The 22,232-nt window shown below is 40.0% G+C and overlaps 1 protein-coding gene across 1 annotated transcript in view; it reads left to right on the top strand.

Annotated features, from left to right (window-relative positions):
* The first annotated feature begins 49 nt into the window (after positions 1–49).
* Positions 50–22,232, top strand: part of PIGF (phosphatidylinositol glycan anchor biosynthesis class F) — a 30,979-nt gene continuing 8,796 nt past the window's right edge. Inside the window, exons 1-5 of the mRNA XM_066378345.1 lie at positions 50–152; positions 1,627–1,872; positions 2,489–2,580; positions 4,609–4,725; positions 15,061–15,169. Of these exons, the coding sequence (XP_066234442.1) occupies positions 1,645–1,872; positions 2,489–2,580; positions 4,609–4,725; positions 15,061–15,169 (546 nt within the window). The 5' untranslated portion in view covers positions 50–152; positions 1,627–1,644. The remainder of the gene's footprint in view (positions 153–1,626; positions 1,873–2,488; positions 2,581–4,608; positions 4,726–15,060; positions 15,170–22,232) is intronic.

A 22,232-nucleotide genomic window follows, 5' to 3' on the forward strand; every position in this document is an offset into this window, starting at 1 on the left:
TTTCCTTTGTCCGCCCCTCCGCTTCTGAGATTGGCTGTGCGGCCTTGGGTCTCCGCCCCACAGGCCTGCGCCTGCGCGAAGGTTCTCAGGGCGAGTCGCACCTGATGGTGGGAGGTAGTAGCTCCCCTTACCCTTCTACGGGCGGGAGTTAGGTAAGCCCAGCCGAGCGGTCCGGCACGCGGACTTTCTGCGGGTGCAAGCCACCCCTGCCAACTACCCAAAGAACCGCGAGTCCCTGTGCCCCCGGCCCGCCCGCGCCATCCTTCCCGCGTGACCCAGGGGCTGCCCTGATGGACCGGCCTTCTGACTTTCTGTGTCTCTCCGTTTCTCCTGGTCTCCACGCCTGTGCTTTTTGATTATGCCTCTCAGCTCGTACCCCGCTGCCCGCACTGCGGCCAGCTGAGGCTTGGACAGAGTCCCAATAGACCCAGTTTAAGATGGGGCTGCAGAAAAAGGCCCGGCGATTGCCGCGAAGTCTCCTTCGGGAGCCGCTTAGAAGGGCCTTGTCTCACCCCACGATGTATGCGGACCCAGGCCAGGTCAGACCGCGGACGCCTGGGCCGTAGCCTGATGGTTGTCTTCGTGCGCTTCCTCGCCACGTCCTAAGTAGGCTGGTATCTCCAGAGGGGCAAACAGTTGACCCAGTCTTGTTTGTTGGTCCCTCGTTCATTCATTTATTCGTTCGTTCATTCATTTATTCAGTAAGCATTTGAATTTGGGTGCTGCTCACTGTATTGCATCCAAATATGCTGGTGTCAGTTGGGATTCTGAGAGTGGCCCAAAAGAACAATGTGCTAAGGGATGTCTGTTGAGACAGTGTATTGTAAATCAGCTTCCCTGCCCCTCAGCTGAGAATAGCACCTCTGAGAAACTTCCTTTAGCTCATCTTGTCATTCATGCTCTTCTCAACCCCTTGTGTGTATCTTTATTTGAAATGGCTTTAGCACTTGGAAGTTTGAGACCTTGTATGTGTCACCTAACCGGTTTTAGCCTGTTTCCTTATCAGTAAAAGATTTCCCTTTGAGAATTATTGTGTGCATTAAATAAGAGCTGTTAGGGTAAGGCGTGGGCTAGTTTGTGATAGTGAGTGCCTCCGTATATGTGTGGATAAAATATATATATTCTGGAATAACCACAATTACATGTGGACTATTCATATTTTTGAACTTTCTTGATTACACTGGTCATCATTTGAGTATTCAGGTGTAATTTGGCATTTGCTAGAAGATGTGAACTACTGTAATATTAGACAAGGATCCACCATGGTAAAAAATGTCAACAATTTAGCCAAAGTGTATTCATGGGGTTTCTAGAATGCATAGGTTATATTTCCAACAGGCGCAGATCATTAATCCATGCAACCTGTTTGGAGAAAAAAAAAGGATTCACTTATTGACCCTTTTGCAGAAAGCAGTCACAAATAAAAATTAGAAAGTTTATCCTTTTTAGGCTCTGAGAACTGTTTACCATATTAGTCTACATGTGCATTTACACATATGCATCTTTCTACATTCTGAAATTAGTACAGAGAATTGAGGTTGGTTCATGACTTATTTTTAGGTGTTGAAACATTTAAAACAATGCAAAAGTCATTGCATATACTCTTTTTAATTTGTTTTTCGTTAGAGAGCAACTCAAGAAAACATGAAAAATTCTGATATCAAGAGACTACTGTATACCCATCTTTTATGCATATTCTCAATTATCTTAAGCATCTTCATTCCATCATTCTTCTTGGAGAACTTCTCAGTATTGGAGACACACTTGACGTGGTTGTGTATCTGTTCTGTTTTTGTAACTGCCATCAATCTAGTATTATATTTAGTGGTGAAACCAAATGCATCCACTAAAAGAAGTTCATTATCATACAAGGTAAGGCTTATTTCTTGACAACTGATTTTTAGATAGTGGTAGTGGTTATTTTAATGGAAAAAAGGCATTAGTCAAGTACTCAATTGGGTTACTTATAGTGACTAAAGGGAACCTGTTTTTGTTGTTGTTTTGTCCAAATTAGTGCCCTGTTACATGCTGGAAGGCTGCCCACGACATTTGATAGATCCTTGCGGTGCATTAATTGTTGAATTAGGGTGTCTTCAGTGAATAATACAGCAAATATTTCATGTATCATCACCTAATAAGGACTGTGTTTGTGTTTTCTTGTATTCTAGCAGTCTGTTAAGGGTAAATAAAAAAATCCTGATTAACAACGTAGCTCAATATATACTATAGAAACAGATGCTTTTTGACTACAGTGCTAGTTTGGTGGGTAGGATGGGGGGTGATACTTGCCTTATAGCCTTTTTTAAAGGGCTGTATTGTGGGCTGTGTACAAGACTGCACAAGACTTGATCTGACTTCAGAATACCCAAATATAAAGAATATTAAACTGTTCACACATGGGAATACGTTATGTTTGTACACAAAATGGAAATATTTGCTGTCCTTTAGGCATTATCTTGAGTCTTTAAATTATTCATTTCTTTTTTAGGTAACCAGATTTTTGAAATGCGGTATCTACTTTCTTATGTCTTGTTTCCTCTTTCACATAATCTTTGTTCTATATGGAGCACCATTAATAGAGTAAGTCTGAAATTTCTATCTTAAGGCAATTATATCTTAAAATACTTGTTTACTAAACAAAGGGCTAATTCTGTTGATGATCAGAGAAAGACTTGTGTGTTTGATTATTGGATCGTGGAAGGATACTGACATGATTGCCCTTCCTTAGCAGCGTTATTCTTTTAAAAACAGAAATAACTTAATTCATCAAATGCTCTTATTACCTACCCTTCTATTATGCAAGTGCACGTAAGGGTAGAGGGAGGTAGATGAGAAACTGTACTATACCAATAAATGTGTGACGCTTAGAACCTCTCAGGGAACTTACTACAGTGGGGAACAGATAAGTTAGTTACTATACATATTAGTACATCAGTTCTTGGTAAATGTGATTCTGAAGTGCTTGAAAAAGAGTTTGTTTTCTTAAGAAAAATCAATAGATTCCTGCATTTAAATGTTTAATATGCTTAATAAGCTAATGTTCATAGTTTATTTTTATTTTTTATTTTGAGAGAGAGAGAGAGTGAGAGAGAGGAAGGGAGTGAGGGTAAGAAGTATCAACTCATTGGTTTCACTTTAATTGTACATTGAGCTTCTTGTAAGAGCCTTGACCAGGCCCTGCTAGTGTCCCCTTGCTCAACCCAGCAAGCAACCTTGGGCTTTTCATGCTAGTGACTTCTTTGGGCTCAAGCTGGTGAGCTTTGGGTTTGTGTAGATCAGTGGTAGTCAACCTGGTCCCTACCACCCACTAGTGGCCGTTCCAGCTTTCATGGTGGGCAGTAGCAGAGCAACCAAAGTATAAATAAGAAGATAGATTTAACTATAGTAAGTTGTTTTATAAAGATTTATTCTGCCAAACTTAGTGAAAATCCGACATAAAGTACTTGGTAAGTAATTATTATTATATGCTTTAACTTGCTGTAACTCTGCTTTATAAATGTTATAAAGTAAAGTTACTTCCCTACTTTATAAATCAGCATTACTGTGGAACTGGTGGGCAGTTAGAAAATTTTACTGCTAACAGAGATACAAAAGTGGGCAGTAGGTATAAAAAGGTTGACTACCCCGGTCTAGATGATCCCCCACTCAAGCCAGCAAGCCTGTGCTGACAAGCCCCTACTGAGGAGCCCACACTGAGAGCCGTTGACCTCTGGGTTTCAAACCAGTGACTTCTGGGTCAACACTTTATCTATTGTGCCCCACTGGTCAGATGCTAATGTTTATAGTTTAAAGGTAAAATTCAACTCAACACTTTTTCAAAACTGACCAATTTTAAATGAGTGAAAATTAAATTCATGAATATTTCTTATATAATGTTCATTATAGTTTGGGAAACTTGAACAGTGAGAAATGATCATGTGGTCAAAAGAGTGATTTATATATATACACACAAATACAGCTATATATATAGTTATATATATTTTTAAAAAGTTTTTTTTATATATATGCACATTAAATTAACAAGTAATTGTTTTCTAGAGAAGGGAAGACAAGACCTTTGCAATGATAAATGGATATTTTTATCTAATCGGTTAAAGTAGAATGAATGTCTAGAACAATGATTCTCAAAGTGTGCTTCTAAAACCATCGTCAGCATTTTATTGAAATGCACATTCTAAGGCCTCAGTCGGTCAGAAACTCTAGAGGTGGGGTCCCCATCTTTAGTTTATCCAGCTTTCTAAGTGGCTCTAATATAAGCTAAAGTTAAATCACTGGTTGCAAAGAAAGTTCCAGAGACAATGGAGGAGGAAAGATAATTTCTAATTATCTAGAAATGGCATTTTTACCTTGGACAGAATGAATTGTAGGATATTTAACACTTCTGAACTCTATCATTCTGAAGTCATATCTAATCAGATATTTGCTAGATTTTTTTTATAGCTAACATTTTTTTATAGTCATCATTTTGATAGGACTCCCCCTACTCTTCAAAGTAAAGTACAATAAAATATTTTTATATTAAATCTGTTTAAGTAACAAGGACTATGTATGTGTGTATATGTGCTCTTTTAACACTTTAAAAAAATTAATGAAGTTCTTTTTTTCTAGGTTGGCGTTGGAAACATTTTCATTTGCAGTTTTTTTGTCTACTTTTACTACTGTACCTTGTTTGTGTTTGTTAGGACCAAACATCAAAGCATGGCTAAGAGTTTTCAGTAGAAATGGGTAAGTTTTAATTTTTTATTTTAATGATGTTTGAAAAAAATTTTAAATTGATATATTTTTCTATTCATGGCAGTTAGCTAGCTAGCTGTCTGTTCCATGAGTGTTTCTCAGTACTGTATAGTTGTCAGAGTTGCCTTAGAGACCAGTGCCTTTGGGGACTGGAGAGAGGGAAGGAGTGGTATCCAATTGAGCGGGACCCAGGCAGGCAGAGCTACAGGCCTCTCCTTCTACTTTAGCATGATCAGCTCTGCATGTTTCAGTGTGGTAGAATTCCACTTAGCCTTTTGTTTGGAGAAAGGCCTGCTACCAAAGGAAAACTTTGAAAACCACTCCTCAGCGATAATTTGTCTTTGTGATAAAATTGCTACAGATAAAATTGCTTCTATGCATCTTATAATGTAGAATTGGGGTCCAAAATCTAAAAATGTTTAGTTAGTTTAACAACAGCCATCTCGTAGTTATACTTATAGACTAGTTTGGTTGTGCCCAGTGAAAGAATATGCAGTACAGTGTATAGTACAGTAAGTATATTTATGTCCTTTTCCTTTTTCTGTGGCTGTGTTTTTATGTTCTAGACTATGATTTTACACCTGTGTTAGGACAGGTAAGTGACTTAGTCTAGGGTGTGTTTTGGCTTACATCAAAATTTGGGTTACTTCACTGTCATAGGAACCAGCTGTGTCATAACCTGAGGACCCCTGGTATTTCCTTAGTGACCATGTGTATTTTCAGCATAGCTAAATGAAGATTTTAGCTTCTTTTTTATTTTTTTTCTTGTTCAAGAGAGAGGAGGGGAGAGAGACTCTCACATGCGCCTAGACTGGGATCGAGCTGGCAACCCTCATTTAGGGCCGTTGCTCTGCTCATCTGGGACCATGCTCACAACAGAGCTATTTTTAGCACCTGAGGTGGAGGCTCCATAGAGCCATCCTCAGCACTTTGGCAGTGAACTCAAACCAATCAAGCCATGGCTACAGGAGAGGAATAGAGAGAGAGAGAGAGAAGGGGGAGGGGTAGAGAAGCAGATGGTCACTTCTGTGTGCCCTGACTGGGAATTGAACCTGGGACATGACACACACTGGGCTGATGCTCTATCACTGAGCCAACTGGCCAAGGCCAGATTTTAGCTTCCTGAAAGGCTTTGAGATGATGTGTAGCAGAAATGGTTGAGTCATAACTAGTAAACTAGAAAATTACTTGGTGCCCATAGTTTTTTCCTGTTTATCGCTTAGCAGCAGGAACTCTTCAGCTCTTGCTTTGTGTGGCTTGTTGTGCAAGCTCGTGTGGATTCTGAAGTGTTGGTCATGATTCTCTCCCCACGAAGCTTATGTGTTTAAGGGACAGGAATGAAATGAACTAACGATGTGAGGCTAGAATTGTGTAAATCAAACAGTACTTTAGGAACTCAGAGGGGTAGGAGAGCTGGAGGTGTGAAGCTCTGTGAAGGACTGGGATCAGGAGTGTGAGATTTGGTGAAACTAAGGGGAAAGGAAAAGACACTTCGTGCTAGCAGAATGAATGAAACCGTAGAACTGAAATGAACATGGTATTTTCATGTGATTTGGAATGGAACAGCTCAACTAGAGCAGAGGATGTCTGATGGGTAGCGAGGCTCCATATATTACTGACTTTTTCTTTTTGAAATGAATACTGTTTGTTCCCCTTCAGAACTATCTTCTAGTGTTCATAAAGTCTCTAGAAAACAAAAGTTTAATTATTGAAAACTTTTCCCACATTGTTACCACATTATCCCAAATGGCATTAATTTCTTTTAGCATTTTAGGTTGAAAATTTTAAACAATGAAAATGTCGAAACCTTATTGGTTTGGATTGGTGATTTATCCAGCTTTGAATTCTGTTCCTGATAATAGTGTATTTGGGGAGACATCTTATTCTATAGTTAGTCCTGCTATAATATGGCATATACAGTCCTAAAAATCCCTGCACTATGCAAACTTGGACAGTAAAAAATCTGGAAAAAACTTGCATTTGATTTTGGAAGTAGGTGTAGGAAGAGTTGCGTCTTCTAAGTTATTATAACATGATAAAGGAGGGTTGTTGGAAATCTGACACAATGTTAAGACCAGATGTAGAGGGTGTGGCTCATGCACAGGAGGGGAACTGAGGTAATTGGAAGATGAGCTTTTTAAACAGTAGTATTGAGATATAATACATGTATAGTGCACGTCACTTATTTGAAGCATACAATTCAATAGTTTTTAGTATATTCACAGACATATGCAGAAACAATCATCACAGTCAATTTTAGAACATTTTCATCATCTCAAACAGAACTCTTTATTTATTTATTTTATTTTTTTGTGACGGAGACAGAGAGAGGGACAGACAGACAGGAAGGGAGAGAGATGAGAAGCATCAATTCTTCGTTGCGACACCTTAGTTGTTCATTGATTGCTTTCTCATATGTACCTTGACCGGGGGGCTTCAGCAGACTGAGTGACCCCTTGTTCAAGCCAGTGACCTTGGGCTCAAGTTGGTGAGCCTTGCTCAAACCAGATGAGCCTGTGCTCAAGCTAGCGATCTCGGGTTTTCGAACCTGGGTCCTCTGTATCCCAGTCTGATGCTCTATCCACTGTGCCACTGCCTGGTCAGGCTCAAACAGAACTCTATACCCTATTGATATCACTTCTTTATTTCCACTTCCCCAACCCTAGGCGACCACTAATCTTTTTTGCAGTCTCTATAGAATTGCCTATTCTGGACACATCATAAAAATGAAATCATGTAATTATGTGATCTTTTGTAATTGACCTCCTTTCATTTAGGTTAATGTTTTCAAGGGTCATCCATGTTATAGCATGTGTCAGTGCTAAATTCCTTCTTATGGTTGAATAACGTTCCATTGTATGGATATATGCCACCATTCATCAATTGATGGACATCTGGTTTGTTAACACTTTTTGCTATTATGACTAAGCTGCTATAAACATTTATGTACTGATTTTTGTATGGATTTTGTTTTCATTTCTCTTAAGTATATGCCGAGGGGTGGACTTTCTGGGTGGTCGTATAGTAACTCCATGTTTAATCTTTTGAGGAACTTCCATTTTCTAGGTGAAGATATTGGAAAGCTAACAGGTTAAGTCATTTGCCAAAGCCCAATAGCCAGAAACAGGTAGGAATCCAGATCATCTAATGGTATAGAAATTCTTAGAGGACTCCACTAATTGAGGGTCAGAAAATAAGTTCTTACTCTGTCTTCACTATTTAGTGGCCAGTGATGTTAGACAAGCTATTTAACTTTACAGATCCTCATATGTAACATTGTTAGAATAATACTGATTTGTACTTTACAGGCTTATTGTCAGAACTGAGTGAAATCAAATACATACTAAGTGCTTCAAGAAATGTTTGTCCAATGGATTAACAAATGTCAGGGAGCATTTTTATATTCCATACCTTCGGTCTGTTTGTCTTAGCACCTCTTCCTGGATCAAGTAACAGATCAAGGAGTGCAGGGTATAGACAACCATGAAGAAGGTACAGTTTTTTTTAGTTCATTGAATGTGAAAAATAATTTGAACTTTTTCATGAGAGGGGAACTTAAGTCTTCATGTCTCCCCTATCCATTAGTGATAGTTCACTTTTTTCCCTAGCATATTTATCATACTTCGAGAATTCAGAATAAAAAGCATGTCAAATTTTGGATGACTTAGGAAATAATTTGATAGCTTATTTTTTTTAATGTTAGAGTTTCTTAAATGTTTACTGTTAAGCAAAAATATTTTCAAAATTCAAAGATGTGGTGGTTCTGCAGTGAGAATATGAAATACAAAAAACAATTACTTTAGTGTTATTTTGAAATTGTCCCAATATACAGTTAGCATCATTTATATTGAGTCACAACTTTAATTTCAAACAATTATATTATTATTTAAAGAGGTTATACAAAACACGAATAATATGTTTTTTCCTGCCCAATAATTATTTACAACAGAAATTAAAAAGTTCTGATTTGAAGTTCTAATGCTATAGTCCTAGTTAATTAAAAGTTTAAAATACTTTCCTTTCTTCTAAAGGGAAGTAATCTGACTACCTTAAAGAGCTGACTGAAGATTTTAGAGCTTACAATATTTTTATCATTCAACCTGTGTACTAGTATATTATACATGGTAGAATTTTTGTTTTGTTTGTGTAGAGTTGACCCTTTTAGTTAGTATTATATTATCAAAATATGATAATTTAGATGTTCAGCATGAACAGGCCAATTTTGTACTGGGTTGACATCTCACTCAGCATTGATTCGATATACATGTTTTATATTACTTTTAAGTGAAATAACTATTACAGCCTAATATTTAATGTATTTATTTGCATGTTTAAATTGAGTAGAAGATAATCAGTTGAAAACTGAGAAACACAAAAGCATTAATTGTGAGAACTGAGTTGGGATTATATCCCAAGAGTAAAGGACCTTGGGATACTATGAAGATTACACTATTTTAACAAGACTTTCCCTTAATGCATATGTAAAGTTATTCCAGATTTTTAAAAAATGCTGTTTTAAAGAAACTTGAAGGTAGAAAAGTCATTTGGTTTCTTTAAAAGTTCTGTCAACTTTTTAGTATGCTTATTACTGAATGATTGTACTCAATTAGTTCTACTTTAATTCAGTTTGTTGCCTTTGTGTTATAATTATTGTGGGGTTTCTTTTCACTTGTAGATTTTGTTCTAAAGGAAAATAATAATCTGACTACCTTAAACCTGTATTTCTCATTGAAGTTTGCTTTTTGATTTATTAGTTCTTTTATGCTGTTATGTAGATGTTTAAGTGAGAATCTGGTCACTTTTGGTGAAATGAAAAAATTGAGTTACTGAATAGGTTCCTGAATCTGTAGTTATGTTGCCAAGGTAAAGACAGTAAGACCAATTTGTGTAGACAAAGACAACAGGCCTCTTTTTTCTTTATTATGAAAACTTATAAGAATAAACCAATGTTAATGCTGCTATATATTAACAGGAAGAAATTTTTTATTTATTTTTATCATAATTGTTTATTATAAGAAACATATTATAAAAATTTTAATAATAGAACAATGTAGAAAGTTAAAGATGCTAGTAATCCTATCAAAAAACAACTATTAGTAACATTGTCTATATTCTAATTTTGTCTATATATATAGCATATATGTAATGTAAAAACAATTGGTTACATTAATTATCCACTACTTTTTATTATTTATTAGGAATGTCTTTATATGTGTGTATAACCTACCTCTTTTTACATAGTATCCTTAGTATATTTTAATCTGTAAGCAATGGAAAACTTCAATTTATATTGGTTTGAACAGTAAGGAAACTGATTATCTTACATAACAGATTGTGTGGTTCTAGATACAGATAGTCAAGATGTGGCTGTGCTTCTCATTGATGCTCCTGGTTCTCATCCTTGGGCCGGTAGTGAGATGGCAGCAGTCCCTTGTCCTTGCATTTTTATAAACTAATCATTTGGAAGGAGAATGGGATGACTGTTATTTACTTAGTCTAATCAGGGACGAGATGAATGTTGGGCTGTTGATCATTATTACAAGTATTCCATGTACTATGAGCTAGTTATATAACTAGTTTACTATTGTAGGTTATTATCACATTTTTTATGATTATAAATGATATTGTTATGAACATCTTTGTACCATTTAATTTTGAATACTTATGCAAGGGTTTCTGTTGACTAGATTTCTGGAATAGAATTCCTAGATCAAAAGAAGTGAGATGTCAACCCAGTACAAAATTGGCCTGTTCATGCTGAACATCTAAATTATCATATTTCGATAATATAATACTAACTAAAAGGGTCAACTCTACACAAACAAAACAAAAATTCTACCATGTATAATATACTAGTACACAGGTTGAATGATAAAAATATTGTAAGCTCTAAAATCTTCAGTCAGCTCTTTAAGGTAGTCAGATTACTTCCCTTTAGAAGAAAGGAAAGATACTGCCAAACTAAATACTAATTTAAAGAATAGGTACATACGAATATAAACATACACATACATATATACGCGCATCTAAAAGTGCCAGTTTCCCTAAATCCCCATTAGGGCTGTTACTTGTTAGCAGTCTACTGGGGCTGCTGCCTTATGGGCTCTGCCACGGGGCAGACTGTGTGCTACAGTGACTTTGTCTGTTTTCTAATGGGATACATACACCCTGGTCAAAGTTTTTTAAAAGTTTAACTTATGGAAACATAAGTTATTAAATTTCAGCTGAATATTACTGATGAAACTCTAGAGATAGCATTTCCCTTTCCTTTCCTCCATTCTCTCCTTCCTCGTGTTACAGAAACCAGATAGAAAATAACAAATCCTCAAAATGCAGCTTCAATTCAGGAAAAAATTGGTGTCAGTTAAGATGGGATGACAGTTTCAAACATAACTCACTTATTGTATCGGAGCAGAGAGGTGGTGTGGGCAGCCTGCCCATGTGAAGTGTTAGCAAGATGAAAAGAAATGGCATGGCAACCCTGAAGACATACTATTGAAGAAAAACATGTGCAGAAGACAAAGAATCCAGCTCAGAAGAAAATACTACCCAAGGAACAGAAACAAAACAGAAATACCAACAGTTTACCATAGAAAAATATTATTAAGGATATGAATTTGATAAAATAAGAGCTCATCTGACTGGTGGTGGCGCAGTGGATAGAGCGTCAACCTGGAATGCTGAGGACCCAGGTTTGAAACCCTGAAGTCACCGGCTTGAGTATGGGCTCACCATCTTGAGCATAGGGTCTTTGGCTTGAGCATGGGATCATCAACACGATCCCATGGTTACTGACTTGAAGTCCAAGGTCGCTGGCTTAAGCTAGAGCCCCCTGGTCAAGGCATGTATGAGAAGCAATCAGTGAACAGCTAAAGTGCCACAACTACAAGTTGATTCTTCTCATCTCTCTCCATTGCTATCTTTCTTTCTCTCACTAAAAAAATAAAATAAGAGCTCAGCCCTGGCTGGTGGCATAGTGGATATAGTGTTGTTCTTGAGCACCGAAGTCGCTGGTTGGATCCTGGGGCAGCAGCCTCATCCCAAGGGTGCTGGCTGGACCCTGAGATTGCTGGTTCGAGCCTTCGTCAGGGCATCTATGAAGAGCTATCTGCATGCTATCCACAACTAAGTGGAATATGAGTTAATGCTTGACTCTCTCTCTCTGTCTCTCCCTCCCTTCCTCTATTTCTTTTTTTCCCCCTTCCTCTCTCTCAAAAAGTTAATCAATGGAAAAATAAAGTAAGAGCTCAAAAATGAGATAATAAAACAAAATTAGGTGAGGGATATTCTACATTAATGAAATAAATTGAGAATTCAAACCATACCCTTATAGATCTTAAGTTAGAAACATAGACAAATTAGAAAATCACTTTCTAGCATGGAGGAAAGGCCTGACCTAATTAAAATGAATGAGGGGTAGGAAAAGGGGAAGAATAAAGCAATTCTAGAAGAAATGATGTAGAGAACAAAGGTATTTAGTATACAGTTTTATACCAATCACCACAATCTCATTTGAGAACATTTTACCACTCCAAAAGGAAACCATGCCTATTAGCAGTCATCCTCTATTCCTCCCTTCCCTTCTCTTCCACCTCACTCCCCAGCCCAGGGAACTGCTAAACTATTTCTGTCTCTATAGATTTGCCTGTTCTGGACATTTCATATATAGTATTCTAAGGAGAATAAGAAATGAAGAATCACTAGACATTTGATGAACACCTCTAAAATGAAATCCAGAAATGAAAACAACAAAAAGGAAAGTGAAAACGGGCAATATAAAGACCAGAAGATAATGTACATTTTTTTTACATCCATAAAACATGAATAGGGGCAAGCAAGAAGTATTCAGAGAACAAGAAAGCTCTTGGTAATTAAAAATATGGTAGAAAAAATTTTAACAGAAGTAGAGACAAAGTTGACAATATCCCTTAGTCAAATTAAAAGAGAGAGGAGAAATTAGTTAAAAAGGTAAGGAAATCAGAAGACAAATTTAACAGTATAGTATTTCCACAAAAAGAGTAAGAAAAAGCAAGTCATTAAATAAAAGAAAATTTCAAGAGCTGAGATTGTAGATTAAGAAGGGCCATGTGATAAGGGATGAAAAGACAGCCACATCAAGACCATTAGTGTAAGTGTTGGATAACCAGTAATGAAGAGATGACTCTGAAGGGTACCAGAGATGGGGTGGTAGAGGAAACATGCTACTTTCAGAACACTAGGAACCAGAATGGCTCTGAGTTTCTCGGGCTAATCAAAACAGTGGACCAGTACTTTTAAAATTTGGAGGCAGATCCTGGCTGATTGCTCATTGGTAGAGCATTGCCTGGGGTGTGGGTGTCCTGGATTTGATTCCTGGTCAGGGCACACAGGAGAGGCAACCAGCTACTTCTCGACCCCTCCCTCTCTCCCTTCTCTCTATCTCACTTCTAATAGAGCCATGGCTGCAGGAGGGAAGGAGATGTTTCCTGCTCCTCCCCCCTTCTCTCTCTTTCTCTACCCTCTCTAAATGAATAAATAAAAAATATTTAAAAATTAAAAAAAAATTGACTGGCATTGGTAGGTGTTACATCAGTGGTAGTCAGCCTGGTCCCTACCACCCACTAGTGGCTGTTCCAGCTTTCATGGTGGGCGGTAGCAGAGCAACCAAAGTATAAATAAAAAGATAGATTTAACTATAGCAAGTTGTTTTATAAAGATTTATTCTGCCAAATTTAGCGAAAATCTGACATAAAGTACTTGGTAAATAATTATTATTATATGCTTTAACTTGCTGTAACTCTGCTTTATAAGTTTTATAAAGTAAAGTTACTTCCCTACTTTATAAATCAGCGTTACTGTGGAACCGGTGGGCGGTTAGAAAATTTTACTACTAACAGAGATACAAAAGTGGGCGGTAGGTATAAAAAGGTTGACTACCCTTGTGTTACATAAAATAAAGAACAATAAATCCCATCAAGTATATATAATGATTGTCCCCAACCTTTTTCTAACCCCAATGTTTTTTTTTATTAAGTGAGAGGCAGGGAGGCAGAGACAGACTCCAGCATGTGCCCTGACTGGGATCCACCCTGCAAGTTCCCTACCAGGCAATGCTTTGCCCATCTTGGCTGTTGCTCCATTGCTTGGCAACCAAGCTATTTTAGCGCATGAGGCATCCTTAGTGCCTGGGACCAACTTTGCTCAAACTGAGCCATACATGTGGGAGGGGAAGAGGGGTACGTGAACAAGCAGATGGTCTCTTCTGTGTGCCCTGACCAGGAATCGAACCTGGGACCACCACATGCCAGGCTGACGCTCTACCACTGAGCCAACCGGCCAGGGCCAAACCCCAATTTTCAATAGAAACAAGCTTAAGCTCTTGTGTGAGTGAGAGGGAGGAATAATAAGATGGACAAGTGATGGATTGGTTTATGAACTGACTTGTCATCTGGGACTTCTTTAATTCAGTGTACATTTTGGTGTAATAATTGGCTTATTTCTAATGAAAGAAATCATCTAACATAACAGATGTTTGACCCTTATTCCACAGTGACGGAAAGAAAGTACTTTTCATAAACTTTATAATAACCCTGCATTTAAACAATTAAATGTTTGGAGTACAGATACTCCAAATTACTGCATTGTGGGGTTTTACTCTACGGTAACCAGACTGATGTTCCACGCAGCAGGCTGAAATAGAGACCTCCTAAGAGAATGGCTGAGTGTTGTCTTTCCACCTTTACACTTAAAGTGGTAGGCAAAATTACTGAATCTTTTGAATTATTTTGTTCTTGTTCTTTAATCCACCAAATACAGTTGACGTGTGTAAATAAAATGTGCCATAAGAAGGACCTGAATAAACGAAGCTCCCTCTATACAATGGAATACTCCTGTTATGGAAAGATAGTGAAACTGAGTTCATAACATGATGCTTTGAGTTTTGTTTTGAAGGACATATACATATATGTGTGCATATATGCAAATATGCATATATCATTCTAAACAGAAGGGTGTGTATTGGTGCATGCATAAAGTATTTCTGGAAGGATACATGTAATAAGTTGGTAATAGCAGTTGCTTCTGGGGAGAGGAACTAGCAGTGATAATAAAGGCAGGAAGACTTAGATTTCACTGCAAGTGCTCTTTCATATTGTCTGACTTCTACTATGTGCATGTTAGCTTTCCAACTGAAAAACATTTCTTCTTGCCAGTTAATTGTTAATAGTTCACGGGAAATAAATGTCAATTTGAGGTGCCTATTTTAAATGAACACTATGTATGCATGTGTTAATTTGTGCTTCAGCTTGGATACATACTACCACTGATTTACATATTTGTGTTTTACAGAGTTACGTCCATTTGGGAGAATAATCTCCAGATCACTACCATTTCCAGTTTTGTAGGAACATGGCTTGGAGCCTTTCCTATTCCACTCGATTGGGAAAGACCTTGGCAGGTTGGTTTCAGCTACTTAAAGCAACAAAATAAATGTTTGTACAATAATAAAACTGATGAAGCTAACTCATCAGCTATATATATAACTATATATATATAGTTTTGTTGTTCATTTCAGTAGGGCTGCCAGTTCCGTCACAGTAATGTAGGTGACTTCTTATTGGAGCCTGTCTCAGTGCCACAGGCATCCAAATCAGCCTGGTTCTAATCTCCCAGCACTGGGTTTTTTTCTACATATATAGGTGAACAAACAAACTTAGTCTGTGAATATAATAGGAGGTGTTTTTTTTTAAATAGGCCAGAAGTTGCAGGAATTCCCTATTTCCAACTTTGATATTCATTGCCTCTGTGGTCTTAAGTCATGTTTTTGTTAATGTGATTGATGGCGACATTGAATGTTGACTTTGAAATATTTTTTTAATTTAGATTTTTATTTATTTATTTATTTTAGAGAAGGGAAAGAGAGAGAGAGAGAGAGAGAGAGAGAGAGAGAGAGAGAAGGGGGGAGGAGCAGGAAGTATCAACTCCCATATGTGCCCTGACCAGGCAAGCCCAGGGTTTTGAACCAGTGACCTCAGCATTCCAGGTCAACGCTTTATCCACTGCGCCACCACAGGTCAGGCAAAATATTTTTTTAAAAGCATGTAGCAAAGTAGGTTTTTAAAAGGGGTACATGATATAGATGGAAGCTCATTAACATCAGGTTTTCTGTTTTCTCTCAAGATAGGATATATATAGCCAATAAGCTTAGGTAAGCACTGTCAGGGTTCTTTTTATTCCCATTTTACAGATGAGGAAACTGGTACCAAGAAGATATGTAATATTTTAAAGTTCACTGAGCTACTAATGCATATATCATTGTCTTAATTTTTAATGGCTTAGTACAGGGGTGGTCAACCTTTTTATACCTACCGCCCACTTTTGTATCTGTTAGTAGTAAAATTTTCTAACTGCCCACCAGTTCCATAGTAATGGTGATTTATAAAGTAGGGAAGTAACTTTACTTTATAAAATTTATAAAGCAGAGTTATAGCAAGTTAAAGCATATAATAATAATTATTTACCAAGTACTTTATGTTGGATTTTCGCTAAGTTTGGCAGAATAAGTCTTTATAAAACAACTTGCTATAGTTAAATCAATCTTTTTATTTATACTTTGGTTGCTCTGCTACTGCCCACCATGAAAGCTGGAATGCCCACTAGTGGGCGGTAGGGACCAGGTTGACTACCACTGGCTTAGTAGTATGCTATAATATAGTAATCCCAAAATTTATTTAACAAATTCACTGTTGATTATTTAGGTTATTTCAATATTTTACTATTATAAACTGCTTTCATAACACCTTTGAATCGGTAGCTTCACATCTTTTTAATTATTAGTATGATTTGGAATTGTAGAATTAAAAATATACTTTTCCAACATAAAATGTTGGAAAACTTTGTTAAAAATATATTTTAAGATAAAATGGAATTGTAGTATTAAAAATATATTTTCTTTTTCTAACATGAATCTTTTTTCTGATTATAAAAACAGTGGATATTTATTTAGAAAATTTAAGCAATATTAATTACAAAGAAAGTAAAAATTATCAAATATCCAACTATCTAGATGCCTTTAAACTTTGGACTTTAATGTTACTATCTCCAAAATGAAATTAAACCAAATAATCCAGTCTCCCCTGAGCATACTTACTTCTTAAAATGCATAATTGATTGAGATTTTCTTTAAAACAATTTAAAATTATTTTAAAGCATTTGTACTTATTCCCATCAAATACCAGATAAATGAAGCATTGTTGTTTAAAAATCCTTTTTTTTCCCCTCTGGTTTTATTAGGTTAAAAATTTAATATTTGGGAAGCATATATTAATTTTCTAAAATCACAGCTGCCATAGACAATTCTTTCATAAATTGAAGCTAGGGATTATAAGGATTATAACTAAATGAATTACTATAAATAATGCTAGAGTGAGAGACAAAACTAAGATTATGGATTTAATTATTGAAGAATAGCCTGCTTTTAGGTTACTTAAACAGTGTTTGAGACAGACCAAAATAAGGTCATTTATATGAATGATATGTTCCAAGTATGGGAAAAAAACTATAATACTTGTAAGGTATTTTCTGCAGAGGAAGAAAGGAGGATGTAGCCACCATGTGTGGACAACCAAAAAAGCTTTATTTAGAGCAGTGGTCCCCAACCCCTGGGCTGCGGACTGGTACCGGTTCGTGGGTCATTTGGTACTGGTTGCAGAGAAAGAATAGATAACTTACATTACTTCCGTTTTATTTATATTTAAGTCTGAACGATGTTTTATTTTTAAAAAATAACCAGATTCCCTCTGTTACATCCGTCTAAGACTTATTCTTGACACTTGTCTCGGTTACGTGATACATTTATCCATCCCACCCTAAGGCCGGTTCGTGAAAATATTTTCTGACATTAAACCGGTCCGTGACCCAAAAAAGGTTGGGGACCACTGGTTTAGAGCACTCCCCAGTGAGGTTCACTGGTCCACAAGACAGGGGCAAAATGCTCCTGGGCTGTTTCTTTTGGTGGGCATGGGCATGTGGTTCCTCATGTGACCTTACCCCATTGCCAACCAACCAAACATTCCGACCTTTTATGTTAGATAGGGGCTCTGCTATTTGTCTGGCTACTTCCTGCTGATTAGGAGCTTCATGGGGAAAGGAGCTCAGAAGGTGGTGGCTCTGCGGGGAGTCGCGTATATGGGTGTAGGAGCATCTGGTTGACCGTGACTTGAGAAACCTTGTGGATGCGGCCCTGAAAGAATCTAAGAAAAAGAGGAGCAAACATGAGTAATATGCTGATAATTAGAAGAGGACCTAGGGTAGGGGCAACTCAGGTGAGGATGGGTGACTGCCACCAGGAGTTAAGCGGGTTGTAGGAAGAGAGGTCCTTGCAGTTTCTCTTGCAGATGGTGGAGGACATTGATGTTTTCTTCCACCAGGCCAGTCTCATTGCTCCCTGCTTTAATTCACTCTGGTGGCAGGTTCCTGGTGGGAGGGACAGGAGTAACAGGAGGATCTGCAGGGCCCAACCTTTTGGTGAGCCGGAGATGGGTGGGGCCCAGTGGTTCCGACTGCCAGTGGTCCTGTATGGGGGCAAGCTTGAGGCGAGAGACATGGTACCAAGGTGTTTGCCCTAGGAGCTTAGCTGCGGTAGGAGTAGTCAGTATTACTGTATGGGGTCCTGTCCACCTGGGGTGTAGGGAGCCAGGCTGGAGCTCCCTCAGAAGAACCCTGTCTCCTGGCTGGAGGGGGACCGCTGGGTGTGCTTCATCTAGAACCCTGATGGGAGGGAGAGGTCTGGTCTGTGTGTTCCCTGAGAAGACTGTGGAGTAAGGATAGAAAGGGGAAGTATGTGGCAAAAGGAGGGGGTTTAATAGGTAAGTTGTGATTGATTAGGAATGGTCTATTGTAAACCAGCTCAAAGGGGCTGAGTCCAGTGGGGTTTTGCAGGGTTGCTGTGATTCTAGTGAGTGCCGGGAGAGGAGGTTTGGCCAGGAGAGTCTGGTCTTGATGGAAAGTTTGGTTAGCTGACCCTTCAGCATGCCATGGGCCTTTTCCACCTTACCCGATGATTGAGGGTGATAGGATATGTGGAGCTTCCAGGTGATGTTGAGAGAGATGGCATCCTGCTGGGCTATCTGGGCAGTGAAGGCCGGGCTGTTGTCTGACTGGATGGTAGTCAGCAGTCCAAATTGCGGGATGATACGTTCAACGAGAATGGAGGCAATGGTGTCTGCTGTTTCTCGAGAGGTGGGAAAGGCTTCTATCCACCTTGAAAAGGTATCAACAAAAGTTAGGAGATAGCGGAGTTTTTTGTGAGGGGGCATGTGAATGAAATCGATTTACCAATCTTGGCCCAGTAAGTGCCCCCTCAGTTGATGAGTAGGGAAGCGGGGGTGAAGACCCCCTTGCACAGAGGTTTTGGAACAGGTTGTTCATGCTGTGTGTACCTTTTCAATAGTTTGCTGTAGGCCTGGGAAGAAAAAGAGTGGTTGCAAGAACTGATAGAAAGCTTTTGGCCCTATGTGTAAGGAACAGTGGATATCAGAAAGGAGAGTCTCAGCCTGTCCTTTTGGTAAGGCAATTCTATCTCTGAGAAATATGCATCCCTGGTTGCACACGTCTCCACCCTTTCTGAGGAGGGCCTATTCTTCCTCAGAGTGTAGGAAGGTTTCAAGGAGGTGGAGAGAAACATGAGAGGAGAAGGGGAGGCTCCCAGGGTGAGGTTTCGAGCTGTCGTGTCGGCCCGAGCATTTCCTAAGGCCACCAGGTCCTGAGAGGTTTGATGGCCCCTACAATGTACCACGGCCACCTCAGCAGGAAGCTGTAATGCTTGCAAAAGTTTAGAAATGAGGGTAGCATTGATTATGGGGGAGCCCTTGGTAGTGAGGAAGCCCCTTTCCTTCCAGAGGGCAGACTGGCTGTGGGTGATAAGAAAAGCATATTTAGAGTCAGTATATGTGGTTACGCATTTTTCCTGGGCCAGAGTGAGTGCCCGCGTGAGGGCAATCAGTTCTGCTTTCTGGGAGGTGGTGCCCTCTGGCAGCTGTTGGACTTCTAGGGTGGAGGAGGTGGTGACCACCGCATAGGCCACCTGTCATTGTCTGTCAGGTCCCTGTACAGAGCTCCCATCTACAAAGAGTATTAGATCTGGATCTTTTAAAGGTTAATCTGATAATCCATCTCTGGGTCTGTTGAGGAAATCTGTTAGCTCTCTACAAGAGTGGGTGGGTTCTGGAAGTGTCGCTGGAGCTGGCAGTAGAGTGGCTGGGTTGAGTCAGGAAGAGGGCAAAAGAGTGACTGAAGGGTTTTCGCTGAACAAGAGATGAAATTCTTGTAAGCAGGAAGGACCTAATAGAGAGAGAGAGACTTAGTGAAAGGAGGTCGGTGGGTCGGTGGGAGGAAAAGACAGTGATGGGTTGAGAAAGGGTGAGCTTAATAGCCTCCTTGGTGCATTCAGCTGCCGCGCCCAGTGCCGGGAGGCAGGGCTGCCAGCCTTTGACAGTGGTGTCTAATTGTTTAGAGAGATATGCCATGGGGCGGTATGTAGGCCCCATAGGTTGAGTCAGTACTCCAGTTGCATTACAATGCTTTTCATCAGTGAAAAGGTGGAAGGGGCATCTGGGGTCAGATAAAGCAAGAGGGGGAGAGGAAATGAGGGTGTCTCGAGGGCAGAAAAAGCCCTTTTAATGGCGTTGGGGGATATGAGAGGTCCCAGTGGGAGTCTCTTTTGCAGCCTCTTAGAGGGGTTTGGCTAAGAGAGCAAAATTGGGACTCCAGTGTCTAAAGAAGCCTATTAGACTGAGGAAAGAAAGGATTTGATCTGCGGTGGTAGGTGGTTGGAGACTGTGGAGGGTCTGAGTTCGATCTAGAGTCAGACCTCAGGTGGTGGGGGTTAAGGTGATGCCCAGATAGACTACAGACTGAGAGTGAAGTTGAGCCTTAGTAGAGGAGACATGATACCCCTTCATGGTGAGGAAGTTAAGAAGGGTGGTGGTGTGTTTCCTTGAGGCAGACAGGGAGGAGCTGCAGAGGAGTAGGTCACCTACATACTGCAAGAGGATTCTTGTCTTGAGATCGCATGCAGCTAGATCCTGAGCTAGCGCCTTTCCAAATACTTGTGAGCTGTCTCTGAACCCCTGGAGCAGGATGGTCCACGTAAGCTGCTGGGCTGTATTAGTGTCCAGGACAGTCCAAATAAAGGCAAACAGAAAATAAGAGTCAAGGTGTAGAGGAATGGTAAAGAAGGCATTCTTGAGGTCTAGGACCGTGAAGTGAGTGGTGTCTGAGGGAATGTGTGACAGTAATGTGTAGGGATTAGGGACTACTGGATGGAGGGGAACTACTGCCTTGTTGATTAGGCGTTAAGTCTTGTACGAGGTGATAAGCCCTGGGAGGTTTCGTGGGGATGAGTAAGCCTTGGTTCAAGAGGCAGGTAATTATTGGTTTAAGACCCTGGCGGTGACTTGCTGAAATAGGGAATTGGGGTCTAGATGGGAATTGGGAGGGATTCTTCAAGCAGATGTGCACAGGTGGGTGGTGGGTCGCTACCACTGGGGTCGAGGCGTCCCAAATTTGGGGGTTGACAACGTCTGGTGTGATCGGGTTAGGGTGATCTGTAGTAGTGGGAGAGCCTTCAGTAAGGAATGGTAGAAGTAAGTGGGAAGATGTCAGCTGGATAGTGGCTCTGAGACTGTGTAGAATGTCCCAACCCAGGAGGGGTACAGGGCATGAGGGCATAACTAAGAAGGAGTGCGAAAAGGGGATTCCGTCCAAACTGCATGTCAGGAGTGGCGTGCGAAGAGGAAACGGGGTCCCATCAACTCCCATAACTGAGACCTGTGAGGGAACTAGAGGTCCAGAGTGTGATGGCAAAACAGAGAAGGCAGCTCCCGTGTTCACAAGAAATGAGATGGATGTACCCGCTACCTGCAGCATTACCCTGGGCTCGGCGAGGGTGATGGGGTCTTCGAGTCCAGGCCGTGTCAGTCATCCATGAGACCAAGAAGTTTGAGCGATGGGCCTGCCTGGCTGGCCTGGCCTCCCATTTGGGTGGCTTATCCTCCGCATGGGGACGCCAAGAAAGAGCCTGTTACCCGAAGGGGGCAATCACTGTGCCAGTGACCGGGCTGATTGCAGTCAGGGCAGGGCTTAGTGGGCAGCCTCGGGCAGGGCACTGCCGAGCCCAATGACCCTCTTTGCCACATTTAAAGCAAGCTCCTGAGGGGGTTCCTCTTTGCAGCCTGGACTTGGGTCAGGTACCTCCTGTGCCTTGCCCCTGTTGATCTGCCTGCCTCAGGGTTGGACAAGAGCTTGGGTTTGGAGTGTTACCTTCTGCTGCATGTGGGCCTGGCGAGCAGCCTCGGCCTTTTCCTCTCAACCATTAAAAACTTTAAATGCCATATTCATCAGGTCTCGGATAGGGGTTTGGGGACTGAGAATAAGAGGAGGGGGACTCCTGGGGAGCCTGGCACCCAGATCTGGCCGGAAACGCTGGAGCCAGAGGCAGGACAGGGCCAGGCCTTCCTGCA

The sequence above is a fragment of the Saccopteryx leptura genome, chromosome 3, assembly GCF_036850995.1.
Source record: "Saccopteryx leptura isolate mSacLep1 chromosome 3, mSacLep1_pri_phased_curated, whole genome shotgun sequence".
NCBI lineage: Eukaryota > Metazoa > Chordata > Mammalia > Chiroptera > Emballonuridae > Saccopteryx > Saccopteryx leptura.